Here is a 14,523-nt window from a genome sequence, read left to right as displayed (position 1 = left end):
TTACCCCTCCCTTCTTTCCTTCTCTCATCTTTTTCCATTTCTTCCTTTGTTCTCATTCTTTCTTTGCTTCGGTTCTTTTCCTTCCCTCTTTTCCTTGCTTCTTTCTTTTCCTCTTGTCTTTCCCCTTTTCTTGCTTTTTCTCTTTTCCTATCTTCTTTTTCTATTTTCCTCTTCTCTTTTCCTTGCTTCTTTCTTCCTTCCCTCCTCCTCTCTCCCTTTCCCCCTACTCTCTCAATTCTCTTTTCCTTCCTTTCCATTTCTCTTTTCTTTCATCCTCTCTCTTCTTTCTTCTCCCTTCCTCCCTCCCGCCTTCCTTTTACCTGTTTCCTTTCCTCCCTGTCCCTCCCTCTTTTTCTTCATTCACTTGGTATGGAATGCAGGGACTAAAGAAAGTTGGATTTGCAGGAAAGACCCAATAGCCGTAGCTCCTGAAAGCGTTAAAAGGTTTTCCCCCCACCCTGAATTGCAGTGAAAATCTCAAATTTTTCAAGAGAAGTTTGACATTACAAAATGAAAAAGCCACATGGCGATGCTAATTTCTCGCAAAAAGTTGGGGTTTTTTTTTTTTTTGGCAGCCTTCCCCATTCTGTCCCTGAAAGAGTTGAAGGAGGAGCCTAAAGCAAGACCATTGCTATTTTCAAAACAATTCAAGGTTTTATTCATGTTTTTTATTTATTTTAAAAAAAATGCCAGAAGTAGTTAGGAACACCCAGCGGACACCAAAATTTTAAATAGGACCGTCTTCATCTTCACTTGGAAACAAGATCCACTCAAATCATTGTAGGAATTAATTAAGCCCCCGGGAGCAAAAATATGGACCTAAAATCGATTAAAACTCAGTCCACAGATCCATGGGAAAGCTGCAATTTTTCCAAGCGGCTGTTAAAATAAAGCATAAATTGCAAATACAGTTTGGAAGGAAAAGGTGTAAGCGAAGGGGCTTTCTTAACACAGCAAAGAGGCTGAATTCCTTTTTCACCCAAATCTGCATTTTAAGTCAGAACAGCCCATATTTTCCTCCACGATCTTCAGGCAACACTTTGGTCACTTCGCTCAGTCTTCATCGGTAACGGGGGCATGGATCTGCAAACAGACCCACACAGAAAATCAGCGCCCTTGCCTTGTGCCCAAACGCATACAGGCAGTCCTCGACTTAACAACCACGTGAAGTTCCATCGCTGACAAAAAGTCTCATTTAATGACGCTCACGGCATCCCCTTAAGTTACCTGAGCAAAAATTTGAGCTTTCCAAATTTCCAGCGTCACCATTGTCAATTTTCTCTGAGGGCTTCAGGCAAAGTCGATAGGAAACACCAGATTCAGTTAATGGCCACGGCGAAAAAGCGGTCGTAAAATGGAGTGCGATTCACTTAACACCCGCGCTGATTAGCAACGGAAATTTCCGAGCCAAAATTGTGTGGTTTAAATCAAGGACTGCCTATAAATTTGGCCCAAGAATAAATTCCATAATCCTGACAGGACTCAAAGAAAGGTGAAAATACAGCTGGTGCCCAGTAGAAAAAGGCAATCATATCAAAATACAAGTTTCTAGCCCTCAGGGAAACCGTTCAGCCTTTGCTCGGCTTCTTTCCCGCACTCCTCCCCAAAACCATTTTGTCTGTCCCAATATTATATTTTAAGCATGTGGCTCAGTGGCTAAGACGCTGAGCTTGTCGATCAGAAAGGTTGGCAGATCAGCAGTTCAAATCCCTAGCGCTGCGTAACAGAGTGAGCTCCCGTTCCTTGTCCCAGCTTCTGCCAACCTAGCAGTTCGAAAGCAGGTAAAAAAATGCAAGAGGAAAAATAGGAACCACCTTTGGTGGGAAGGGAACAGCATTCCGTGCGCTTTCGGTGTTGAGTCATGCCAGCCACATGACGACGGAGGCATCTTCAGACAGTGCTGGCTCTTAGGCTTTGAAACGGAGACGAGCAGCGCCCCCTAGAGTCGGGAACAACTAGCACATATGTGCAGGGGGAACCTTTGCCTTTATATCAAAAAGAGGTAAAAAAATAACCCCATGTGGCTTAATACGGATTTGTGAAACCAGTTTTTGTTTCACATTTAGGCCTCAAGCTCTAGTTGAATGAACCTTTCAGCCAGAGCGGACTTCAACTCCCAGAATTCCTCAGGGTTAGACCAAGGAATTCTGGGAGTTGTAGTCTGGAGGCTTTTTATTTATTTTTTGAAGCGGAAGTCAACCAACGTTCACTCACCCCTTGAGCAATGGCTGGCCAAGCGAGAGCCATGACGATTTCATCGCTGTTACTGGGTGCCCGTTCCAGGTTCCACACCGTCAGGGAATCAAAAGCTGACTTCACACCTACTTCCCGTTCCTGGGTAGAAGGGGGGTGGGGATGGGGGCAGAAAAGGGGATGCTGTTGGCCTGGAGCGCTGGATTTATTTGCTACACCTTACCCCAGTATGGAAGTGTGAGCCTCCCGGATAAGGATAGGAAAGACAACTAGATGAGCTACATGGTAAAGCTACATTGGAAGAATCACCCAGCCCTGAAAGTACGAATCTCCCCCTGTCTCCTTTACAGCCTGAGAAACTAGGGAGGGTCCCTTCTGAGCCTCTTTCTCCATCCATTGTGCAGCTGAGGGCTCAACTGCCTCTTATCTCACTGTTGCCTAAAGTTACATTAATAGAATCTAGGGAATCTGAAAGTACGAATCTCCCCTGTCTCCTTTACAGCCTGAGAAACTAGGGAGGGTCCCTTCTGAGCCTCTTTCTCCATCCATTGTGCAGCTGAGGGCTCAACTGCCTCTTATCTCACTGTTGCCTAAAGTTACATTAATAGAATCTAGCGCATCTGAAAGTACGAATCTCCCCCTGTCTCCTTTACAGCCTGAGAAACTAGGGAGGGTCCCTTCTGAGCCTCTTTCTCCATCCATTGTGCAGCCGAGGGCTAAGCTGCCTCTTATCTCTCTGTTGCCTAAAGTTACATTAATAGAATCTAGCGCATCTGAAAGTACGAATCTCCCCCTGTCTCCTTTACAGCCTGAGAAACTAGGGAGGGTCCCTTCTGAAACTCTTTCTCCTCTCATTATACAGTTGGGGGCTAAGCTGTCCCTTATCTGATGTTCCTTAGCAGCCTCTCTTTTGCCCTGTCTTCCCCCACATACCATTCTGGGAACAAACCTTGGATGTTAGGCCTAAGTTGGCCTCTTCCAGCACTAACCCGACGTATCCTTTGGGAAGGCAGCTTTCCTTCCCCTTCAAGCTTCGGCCACGGAAGGACACCGAGGCCTCTCCTGGATGAAGGCAATAGGTAGGAGAGAAACCACAGTGATGAAATCAAGCAGGCTGTGGCTGCATTCACAAGACCTCTTTTCCCCATAGCACATTAACCACAATAAAAATACAAGAACTGAATCAAAACACCCACAGTAATCTACAAATATTAGCATACTAATTATTATTTTTTTAAAAAAGCAGACGATAGGGTGTTTATCTATTACTAGCTGATGGCCTGGCATTGTCCGGGTATTTATAGACATCAAAGCATTTGTCTGACGGGGGCCTTTCTTCCATGTACTCCCATGCCCATCATCCCTGCCCCAAATCCATCAGCCGCTTCCCCATTGGTCCACTGGAGGACGAACATCATGGCTGGCTTTCCAGAGGAAGCTGCGAAGGAACTGACACCACAAACAATTGCCACTCTAGGACACTGCGCTCGCTCCCCTTAACGGGCCAGGCGTTCCAGAGTTATGCTGGAACACACCCAGACACGCCTCCCAGTATTTGTAATGCTGGAACACACATACATCCTTTTTTATATATTAAAGTAGTGATATTAATATATAATACAACGTATAATAATGTCATATATAAAAATAAGAATTATGACGATGTAGTATCTCCCTAATAATAATTCACCAGCATGAAAATCAATCAAATCGTTGAATCAATCCAGGTTTTAAATTTGTATAGGGGACAAGGACTTGAAAGCTAAAAAATATATATAAATAAGTCACAAAACATAAACCAAGATTAATTAGCCTTCATCTATTTCAGTGTTTCTCAACCTTGGCAACTTGAAGATGTCTGGACTTCAAGTCCCAGAATTCCCCAGCCAGCATTCTTCTAGTCCATCCCCCTGCTCAAGCCGGAGACCCTATCCCATTTCAGTCATGTCAATCAATGAGAATAGAGCTGGAAGGGACTTTGGAGGTCTTCTAGTCCATCCCCATCTCAAGTAGGAGACCCTATACCATTTTGATCAATCAATCAATCAATCAATCAATGAGAATAGAACTGGAAGGGACCTTGGAGGTCTTCTAGTCCAGTGTTTCTCAACCTTGGCAACTTGAAGATGTCTGGACTTCAGGTCCCAGAATTCCCCAGCCAGCATTCTTCTAGTCCATCCCCCTGCTCAAGCCGGAGACCCTATCCCATTTCAGTCATGTCAATCAATAAGAATAGAGCTGGAAGGGACTTTGGAGGTCTTCTAGTCCATCCCCATCTCAAGTAGGAGACCCTATACCATTTTGATCAATCAATCAATCAATCAATCAATGAGAATACAACTGGAAGGGACCTTGGAGGTCTTCTAGTCCAGAGTTTCTCAACCTTGGCAACTTGAAGATGTCTGGACTTCAGGTCCCAGAATTCCCCAGCCAGCATTCTTCTAGTCCATCCCCCTGCTCAAGCCGGAGACCCTATCCCATTTCAGTCATGTCAATCAATGAGAATAGAGCTGGAAGGGACTTTGGAGGTCTTCTAGTCCATCCCCATCTCAAGTAGGAGACCCTATACCATTTTGATCAATCAATCAATCAATCAATCAATCAATCAATCAATCAATGAGAATAGAACTGGAAGGGACCTTGGAGGTCTTCTAGTCCAGTGTTTCTCAACCTTGGCAACTTGAAGATGTCTGGACTTCAAGTCCCAGAATTCCCCAGCCAGCATTCTTCTAGTCCATCCCCCTGCTCAAGCCGGAGACCCTATCCCATTTCAGTCATGTCAATCAATGAGAATAGAGCTGGAAGGGACTTTGGAGGTCTTCTAGTCCATCCCCATCTCAAGTAGGAGACCCTATACCATTTTGATCAATCAATCAATCAATCAATCAATCAATCAATGAGAATAGAACTGGAAGGGACCTTGGAGGTCTTCTAGTCCAGTGTTTCTCAACCTTGGCAACTTGAAGATGTCTGGACTTCAAGTCCCAGAATTCCCCAGCCAGCGAATGCTGGCTGGGGAATTCTGGGAGTTGAAGTCCGGACATCTTCAAGTTGCCAAGGTTGAGAAACACTGGTCTATTTAGTAATTGTGTGAATGTGGCTCATAAGTAGCACCAACCTAAGCCACTAACCTTCAATTCTGGTGGACCTTTCTGCTGGACACCAGGTAGGCTGTGTGTGTGTGTGTTGGAACCCCCCCCCTTTAAAAAAAAGTAGGGGTAGTAATTTTGAGGCAGGGGTCAGATTCTAGTGAGAATACATCAACGAATAAATCCTATCTCATGTTCCGTCTCCCCCTTATTAAAAATGCAATAGGATGGCAAGCGGGGAGAACTTTGAGGGACCCCCCCAAAAATGTTTCCAGGACACCAGAGGCCCCAATACTGAAACAATAAGCCAGGATTAAACTTTAAAACCTTCCCTACCAAGGAAAAGCTGCTCCCACCAACCCAGGTTTTCTCCGCCTTGGCAGCTGGAAAGAGGGTGGACTTCAACCCCCAGCATCTGCTGGCTGGAGGATCATGGGAGTTGGAGTCCACCCACCTTCCAAGCCGGAGAAAAAGATAAACGCCGCGCTAACCAAGGTTGAAGTCAGATTCAGGCGGCGCAACGATGCCAGATTCGCGAGGATTGGCTCGCAGCCTTGCCGTCCTCGGCGGGAGAACCATGGGTGTTGTAGTCCGTCCCCCCCCTGAACTGGGGAAGGAGGGGTGGGTGGGTTTGCAACCTCTCTCTAGCTGAGGGCGCCCGGTTGCAGAAGCCTCCCTCCTTCCGGGCACCTTTGCGCGCCCTGCGCTGCGCCCCCTTCCCACGATCGAGGTTCAGGATGGCCGCCTTTGCAGCTGTTGGCGGCCCCGGCCGGAGCTCGCCTGCTGCAGCCCGCCTTGCCTGCCTGCCTACCCTCGGGCGCCTCGGGGTCGCGCCGGACGGCGGGCGCGAAGTAGCGGTCCACGGCGGCGGGTCCGTCGTGCTGGATGGCGCAAGGGAGGAGATGCACGGGGTGCCGAGGCGCCCCCGGCAGGGAAGCCAGCGCCAGTCGCGCTCCGCCCCGCTCTTCCCCCGCCATGGAGAGCCTGGCGCGCCGCCTGCCTTCCCGCGCACGCCGGCCCCGCCCCGCCCCGGGATCCACCCCCGGGAGGGAGGGATCCTCCCTGGCAGAGATCCCACCAGATGGGAGGGAGGGAGAGATCCTTCCTTTACCAGGGATCCACCTCCCATGGGACAAAGGAGATCCTCCCTCACAAAGGAATCCACCCCCAAGTGGGAGAGAGGAGATCCTTCCTCACCCAGGAATCCACCCCATGGGACAAAGGAGATCCTCCCTTACCCAGGAATCCACCCTCAAATGGCAGGGAGGAGATCCTCACTCACCCAGGGATCCACAAACACCACTCCACAGGTGGGAGGGAGAGATGCTCCCTCTCCCAGGAATCCACCCCTGAGTGGGAGAAAGGAGATCCTCCCTCACAAAGGAATCCACCCCCAAGTGGCAGGGAGGAGATACTCACTCACCCAGGGATCCACCCCCATGGGACAAAGGAGATCCTCCCTCACAAAGGAATCCACCCTCAAGTGGGAGAGAGGAGATGCTCACCCAGGAATCCACCTCCAAGTGGGAGGGAGGAGATCCTCACCCAGGAATCCACCTCCAAGTGGGACAAAGGAGATCCTCCCTCACACAGGAATCTACCCCCAAGTGGCAGGGAGGAGATCATCATGCAGGAATCCTCCCCCGAGTGGGAGGGAGGAGATCCTCCCACACGCAGGAATCTACCCCCCAAGTGGGACAAAGGAGATCCTCCCTCACGCAGGAATCCACCCCCAAGTGGCAGGGAGGAGATACTCACTAACCCAGGGATCCACAAACACCACCCCATGGGTGGAAGGGAGAGACCGTCTCTCATCCAGGAATCCACCCCCGAGTGGGAGAGAGGAGATCCTCCCTCACCCAGGAATTCACCCCCAAGTGGGACGGAGATCCCCCCTCACCCAGGGATCCACAACCCTCCCCCATCAGTGGGAGGGAGAGACGCTGCCTTCACCAGGGATCCACCCCCAGGTTTGAGGGAGGGAGGTATCTTCCCTCACCCAGGAATCCACCCCACCTCCATGGGTGGGAAGGAAGGAGCCTCCCTCGCCCAGGGATCTACTCCGCCCCCAATGGAGGGATCCTTCAGGTAACACAAAGGAGAACCATAGGGCTGGAGGATTCTGGGAGTTGAAGTCCAGCTGTCTTAAAATGTCCCTACTTTGAATAGAAAAAACAATCCAACCAATCGCTTTCCTCAGAGCTTTTATTGATCGGGTTTTTGCACAACGCATGAATCCGACAGGGAAATGGCGTTCAGCATGAGGTAGCGACACTAAGCAACTATCTTAAGCCTCTTGTGCGATTCAGACTATCTCATCAAGCCACAATGTATTGTAGATTTGACTGCTACACATCGCTCTGTTCCCCTTTCCCCTCCGCTTATGTCCCACCTTGGTCACTTTAAGACTTGTGGACTTCAACTCCCAGAATTCCCCGGGCGGCATTGCTTCCTGCTGCTGTTGACTCCGCCCCAACTTTGGAGCCACCCCTCCCTCGGGAAATCCTCAGAATTCTGGGACTTGAAGTCCACAGCTCTTAAAACAGCCAAGGCTCGACCCCCTCCGGCCTACATCCAATCTAAATGCAAAACTCCCCCAAATATCGTCCTCTTCCTCTGTCCAATTTAACCACATTGAGGTTGCAAAAGATTTCTTTTTTGTGTATTGGGAACATTTCTGAGAAATTTTAGGATTCCACCCAAAAGCAGGTGAGGGGGACAAGCCAGACCCACCATCTCTCCCTTCCACCCACAGGGGCATTGGGGTGTCAGCTGCCCTGCACCCGACTCTGCAAATAGTGGTTAAGCGAGGGAAGCAGCTTCCAGTTGTCGGTGCGGATGCTCACCCGGGCCGCATCGTCTACACTCCGCACTTTCAGCAGGATGTGATCCCGAGGCGGTAAAGTCAGGGCGATCCTATACTCGTCTCCTTCCTCAGCTAGGATATACCTGCCAAATTGGTCACACACTAAGCTTTCTAAGCATCGGGGCGGCAGGGGCCAAACGGTGAGGCTCTCGGCGTGCGCGTCTTTGGCGTCGGGCCGCAGGCGCTGCCAGAGCACATCAAAAAGTTGGCGACGTTTCTCCGGAGACCAGGCGGGGACCGGCAGGGGTAGGAAAAGGTCTGGAAAGGCTACGTCCAGGTTTTCGAGCCGACTCCAACGCGTCAACCCGTCTTGCGTCGTATAAAGGGCAGAAACGTTCAGTTGTGTCGGGTACGGGCAATGCGGCCGTAGTGTCAGCCTCACCGTCGGGGACGGGCGATGTGCAGAAAGGCACGGAATGCAGATCTCAGGCACCGGATCGTAATGCCGGCTGGTGCAGGTGAAGCGAAGCACCACGCAGAGGAGGAGGTCGTAGGGTGGCGTGCCAGGCCCCGCATGGACCAGCTGGTATGTCAAACTGAGCCGTGAGGGAGAGCGGTCAGCCAGCAACCACTGGCAGTAGCTGTCCACCTCCTGCTCAGCCGGAGGAGCTGCCGGGGTATCCCCTGTAATCTCAACACGCTGGAGCTTCAAGGGAGCCGGATCCACCGAGTGGACCGTCAATGCGGCGACAAAGCTCTCACTGTCGGCAACGATGGACGAGGATAGCGACCGAGTCTTGACGGGACCTTCGTGGACCAGCACGGATCTTAATTTTTCACTGGACAGGTTGGTGAGTAGGGTGTAATAAAAGCCAGCCCGGTCTTGGACATCCACATCTGTGTGGCTCTGGGAGATGGCATGCAGGAGGGCTGCCAGCTTGGACAGTGCAGGTGAGGGGTGAAGGACCATCAGATTCCGGCAAACGCTGAGAAGGATCTGGCCCGAGCGCCAATCCCCGAGTTTCCCCGAGGCGACCAGACGAGCTAAGAAGTGCATGGTGCTCCCTTGGGGCACTTCTTTCTCCTTCGCCAGCCGGGCCAAAATCTTGAGATGCCAACTTAGGTCTTCCTCTTGCAAGGGGATGCTCACGACAAATTCTTGCAGGGCCCGGGCGAGCGTCTTGGCCCAGCTGGACTCGTCCAGCGTCTTCCACGTTTTGTCCAACAGATTGATAATGTTCGGGGCTAAGGTGCAGTTGTGACGGTAGAGATCCAGCAGGCACCGCGTTAGTTCCGCCATGGGTTGGGCCTGCGAGCCAAAATATTGGGCAAAAATGAAGGCGGCTTGGAAGAAAAGCCGTGTGGCGTCCAATCCTCCGCCTCGGGCCACTAGGCTTCCAAGGGCCAGGACGTGCTCCAGGAGATAACCACCCCCACGTTCAGCACTGGGCCCCTCGTTCTCCACGCACACAAGGCACAGCAAATTCATCCGGGCCAGGACGGTCCCCTGATCTTGGAAGAACCCGGGGAAAAGACCCGAGGTAGTGCGCGGCGTGAGCAGAACCGGCAGCCGCTCATCGGTTCCCGAGACCAGCGGCCGGTTTTCGGGGAAGTGCAAAAGACAATCCAAGTGGAAAAGCTTCACGGCCTCCGGGAGAGCCGGGTGCTGTGCCAGTCCCACCAGATGCCGCAAGAGGAAAGACTCGTCCTCGGCGGTGAATAGACTATCGGTGAACAGCGATTTCAGCTGTAGGATGGCGTGTTCCAGAGTCACGCTGGCCGTGCCGAAGAGACGCGCCAGCTGGGCTTTGAAAATTGCCGGAGACTGAGTGCGCACGACGCTCACCGCCTGAGCCAGGTGGCACAAGAGGTGGCTCTGTGCTGCGGAGGTTAAGAGATAGCTGCTCTCCAGAAGCGCCGAGAGCACCAATTTTAGCTCCTTGAGGTCCGCCGCGGATGGTAAGAGCACCAGCTGGTCGAGGGCCGCCGGCGAGAGCTTGCCGATTTCCTTCGTAGCTTCCCACACCAGCTCCCCGTTGCTTGCCAGAAGGTCCCCCAGGCACCCTTGTCCATTCCGGGCCAGGAGGAAGATGGCGTTCCGCAGCACCAAGCTGTACAACAAGGTGTAACCCTGGTGGACGCTGGAGGCCTCCTGCTGTTGCAGAGACCGCAGGATCTCCAGTCGGTGTAACAGGAATCCCGAGTAGCAGCTCTCGAGTTCTCGAAGACACTCGCAAGCCGCCGCGCGGATAGGCCGCTCGGCGACTCCCCCCCGGCTGTCGTTCGGGTCAGACACCAGGTGGAGCAGTACGGACAGCAGTTCGTGTGACGTTGGGCAGTCTTCGCCCAGGCTGTCGGTCGCCACCAACACCGTTTCTGCGGCGAAGAGCAGGGAGCAACGGAGGCCGACGTGCTTGGGGGAGAGGCTCAGCTGGGCAAAGAGGGAAAGGAGGGAGGCCGCGGCTTCCCGACCCTTCTTGGCATCGGGACAGAGCAGGGTGGGATATTCCAAGAATAAAGACAGGATCGAAAGCTGCAAGAGAAGAAATAGAACTGTTGGGGATGATGGGGAGGAATATCGAGGCAGAAAATGGTGAGCCTCGATTGAAGTGTTTCTGAACCTTAGTAGCTTTAAGAGGGGTAGACCTCAACTCCCAGAAGTCCCAAGCCAGCCTGCTTTAAAAGGGGTGGACGTCAACTCCCAGAATTCCCCAGCCAACTTACTTTAAGATGGGTGGACTTCCACTCCCAGAATTCCCCAGTCGGCATCCTTTAAGATAGGCGGATCAACTCCCAGAATCCCCCAGCCGACATGCTTTCAGACGGGTGGACTTCAACTCCCAGAATCCCCCAGTCAGCCTACTTTAAAAGGGGTGGACTTCCACTCCCAGAACCCCCAGCCAAATTGATTTAAAATGGATGAACTTCCACTCCCAGAATTCCCCCGTCGGCATCCTTTAAGATAGGTGGACCAACTCCCAGAATTCCCCAGCCGACATGCTTTCATATGGGTGGACTTCAACTCCCAGGATTCCCCAGCCAGTAAGGTTTAAGAGGGGGACTTCAACTCCCAGAACCCCCAGCCAAATTGATTTAAAATGGATGAACATCCACTCCCAGAATTCCCCTGTCGGCATCCTTTAAGATAGGTGGACCAACTCCCAGAATTCCCCAGCCGACATGCTTTCATATGGGTGGACTTCAACTCCCAGGATTCCCCAGCCAGTAAGGTTTAAGAGGGGGACTTCAACTCCCAGAACCCCCAGCCAAATTGATTTAAAATGGATGAACTTCCACTCCCAGAATTCCCCCGTCGGCATCCTTTAAGATAGGTGGACCAACTCCCAGAATTCCCCAGCCGACATGCTTTCATATGGGTGGACTTCAACTCCCAGGATTCCCCAGCCAGTAAGGTTTAAGAGGGGGACTTCAACTCCCAGAACCCCCAGCCAAATTGATTTAAAATGGATGAACTTCCACTCCCAGAATTCCCCTGTCGGCATCCTTTAAGATAGGTGGACCAACTCCCAGAATTCCCCAGCCGACATGTTTTAAGATGGGCGGACTTCAACTCCCAGAATTCCCCAGTCAGACTGCTTTAAAATGGGTGAACATCCACTCCCAGAATTCCCCCGTCAGCATCCTTTAAGATAGGTGGATCAACTCCCAGAATCCCCCAGTCGGCTTGCTTTAAGATGGGTGGACTTCAACACCCAGGATTCCCCAGCCAGTAAGGTTTAAGAGGGGGACTTCAACTCCCAGGTTTCCCCAGCTAGTCTGCTAGGCGGGGCCTTCTGGGAATTGAAGTCCACCCTCCTTAAGTTCCAATATACTATTTTTGTAACCTTAATGAAGGGCGTTTTACGGACCTTGATGGCTTCCCCCAGTTTTTCGCTCCGCAATTCATTTAACAAGTCAGCGGCCAAGGTGTCTCCGGCCGGGTGGGATAAGAGGAAAGCGGTGGGGGACACCCGGAAAGCCTCAACGGTAGCAGTCCAGCTCTCTCCGCCTTTTGACCCCATAGCCAAGCCTGGGAGATACGCAAGGAAAATAAAATAAAATCAGAGATTGTTATGGGAAGGAAAGTCGCCTCTCCTTGCTAAAAGCACAGCCAGCCCTCAACTTACAACAGTTCGTTTAGTGACGGCTCAAAGTTACAACGGCAGCGAAGTGACTTGTGACCGTTTCCCCCAGTTACGACCTTTGCAGCACCCCCGTGATCCAAATTCAGACGCTTGGCCACTGGTTCGTATTTATGACGGTCGCAGTGTCCCCCCCCGGGGGTGCCATGATCCCCTTTTGCGGCTGTCCGAGACGCTTGGCCACTGACTCACATTTACGTCCTCCCTTCTATCCCCACCCAGGAGGCGCCCGCGGGCGCCCAAGGCTTCTGCGCTCCCAAGCAAATGGAAGCCAGGTTTGAAGCGGCTGAAAGGAGTGACAGGTGGGCCAGGTGAGGCTAGGGTCTCTCCCCCTACTGCCCTGCCCCCTCCCCAAGCCCTCTCCCCAATTTCAGACCCATCCCTCGCTTCTCTCGACCCCACCCAAGCTTGCGAGGGGTTCAAATCCCGGAGTGCAAATCTGCAAACGCCCCCGTTCGCCTTTGCAATGCAGCCCCCGGCCCGGGAACACCCCCGAGGCCCGCAGACGCCTCCCGAGCCCTTGATGCACCGAGGCCAGGCCGCTTTCCTCGCCCACCGCCCCCCAAAAGCCCCTCACCCGTCCCGACCTGGACGCCCCCCGCCGCCGCTCGCTTCCGGGTTCCTTCGTCGGCGATTCCGCGGCGGCCGCCAGAGGGCGCGCGAGGCACGAGGAGCCGCGCCAAGTCGGATTTCCCACGCTGGAATTAATTCGAATTTTTTAAAAAAATAAATAAATAAAGAGAATTTAGTGGTTCAGGCGGCTTGGCTTGCAAAGGCATCGCTAGGGGCAGCAAGGTGGCCCGAATGTATGAATACAGGTAGTCCTCGAGTTATAACAACAGCACTTATATAGCACTTAGACCAACTGGGAAGGAAAGAAGGAAGGAAGGAAGGAAGGAGGGAGGGAGGGAGGGAAGAAAGGAGGGAGGGATGGAGGGAGGGAAGGAAGGAAGGAAGGAAGGGCAACAGCACTTAAGACTTATATATCGCTTCATAGTGCTTTTTCAAACCCTCTCTAAGTGGTTTACAGAGTCAGCCTCTTTCTCCCAACAATCTGGGTCCTTATTTTACCGACTTCAGAAGGACAGAAGGCTGAGTCAACCTTGAGTCGGTCAGGATCAAACTGCTTGCAGTGGGCAGAGTTAGCCTGCAATACTGTATTCTAACCACTGGGAGGGAGGGAGGGAAAGAAGGAAAAGGAAAGGAAGAAGGAATAGCACTTACACTTATATACCGCTTCACAATGCTTTTACAGCCCTCTCTAAGCAGTTTATAGAGTCAACCTCTTGCCCCCAACAATCTGGGTCCTCATTTTACCCACCTCGGAAGGACGGAAGGCTGAGTCAACCTTGAACCTGGTGAGATTTGAACTGCCAAACTGCAGCTAATAACAGTCAGCTGAAGTATCCTGTAGTACTACACTCTAACCACTGCGCCACCTCGGCCACAACTGAGCCCAACATTTCTGTTCTTAAGCGAGACGTTGGTTTGAGTTTTGCCCTGTTTTACGACCTTTCTTGCCACAGCTGCTCCCTGAATCCCTGCAGTCAATAAGCGAAGTAACCCGGTCCTTAAGTGAATCTGGCTTCTTTCCCCACTCCCCTTTGAGTTTGCTAGTCAGAAGGACACCAAAGCGGATCGGCGGCCGACGTAAATGGGAACCAGTGGCCAGGTGTCTGAATTTTGATTGTGTGACTGTGGGGGATGCGGCAACGGTTATAATAAGTGTGAAAAAACGGTAGTAAGTCCCTGTTTTCTGGTGTCGTCGTACTGTTGAACGGTCGCTAAATGAACCGTTGTAAGTCAAGGACTACTAGTCGTTCAGGTGGAGTTATATAAATATTAATGGGTTACTTTGTAACCTCAAAAGAAAGGCTTCCCAACTCATTTCGAGGATAATGTATGTATGAAGCATTTTTTAAGAGTCATCACTATGCTGGCTTAAAACGGTAATAATTAATTTATTCATCTAATTCCCAGTTTGTGTCTTTGTAAGAATATTGTTTTTCAATGCCACGCCTCTGTTTATTTCTCGCTGGCATACTCTGCCGTATTTTATTCCATTTCAGACTTTGCCCATTGTATGTTTCCGGCCGAACGTAACTGCTTTGCAACCGAGAAACCACACATTGTTCTAAATAAACCATTGTTGGTTTAACTGTGGTCTGTTGAGGAAACTCACAATTGGCTGGGTTACCGTAACGTCCCAGACCTGGATAGCAGTCCTTGATTTACAATCGTTTGCTTAGAAGTTATAACGGCAGTGGAAAAAAGTGACTTATAGCGGTCCTCA

The 14,523-nt window shown here is 51.4% G+C and overlaps 1 protein-coding gene across 3 annotated transcripts; it reads right to left on the bottom strand.

The window, feature by feature from the left end:
• Nucleotides 1-632: 632 nt before the first annotated feature.
• Nucleotides 633-12,871, bottom strand: AP5B1 (adaptor related protein complex 5 subunit beta 1). 3 transcript variants are annotated; one of them, XM_032233996.1, is made up of 6 exons: nt 12,818-12,871; nt 11,958-12,118; nt 8,129-10,621; nt 3,143-3,255; nt 2,215-2,334; nt 633-1,083 (listed from the first exon to the last, which is right to left on the bottom strand). In XM_032233996.1, the coding sequence occupies exons 2-4, from the start codon at nt 12,108-12,110 to the stop codon at nt 3,220-3,222; spliced, it is 2,682 nt and encodes an 893-aa protein (XP_032089887.1). In that variant the 5' UTR covers nt 12,111-12,118; nt 12,818-12,871; the 3' UTR covers nt 633-1,083; nt 2,215-2,334; nt 3,143-3,219. The 3 variants fall into 3 exon arrangements, 1 of the variants encoding a protein (XP_032089887.1); XR_004256693.1 differs by lacking the exons at nt 8,129-10,621; nt 12,818-12,871 and having other exon boundaries at nt 11,958-12,045; XR_004256694.1 differs by lacking the exons at nt 8,129-10,621; nt 11,958-12,118; nt 12,818-12,871 and adding an exon at nt 5,325-5,339.
• Between the last annotated feature and the right edge of the window lie 1,652 nt (nt 12,872-14,523).

This window comes from Thamnophis elegans, chromosome 17, assembly GCF_009769535.1.
Source record: "Thamnophis elegans isolate rThaEle1 chromosome 17, rThaEle1.pri, whole genome shotgun sequence".
NCBI classification, from domain to species: domain Eukaryota; kingdom Metazoa; phylum Chordata; class Lepidosauria; order Squamata; family Colubridae; genus Thamnophis; species Thamnophis elegans.
Note: the sequence above shows the minus strand (reverse complement) of the source record. Positions and strands in the feature narration are given on the sequence as shown.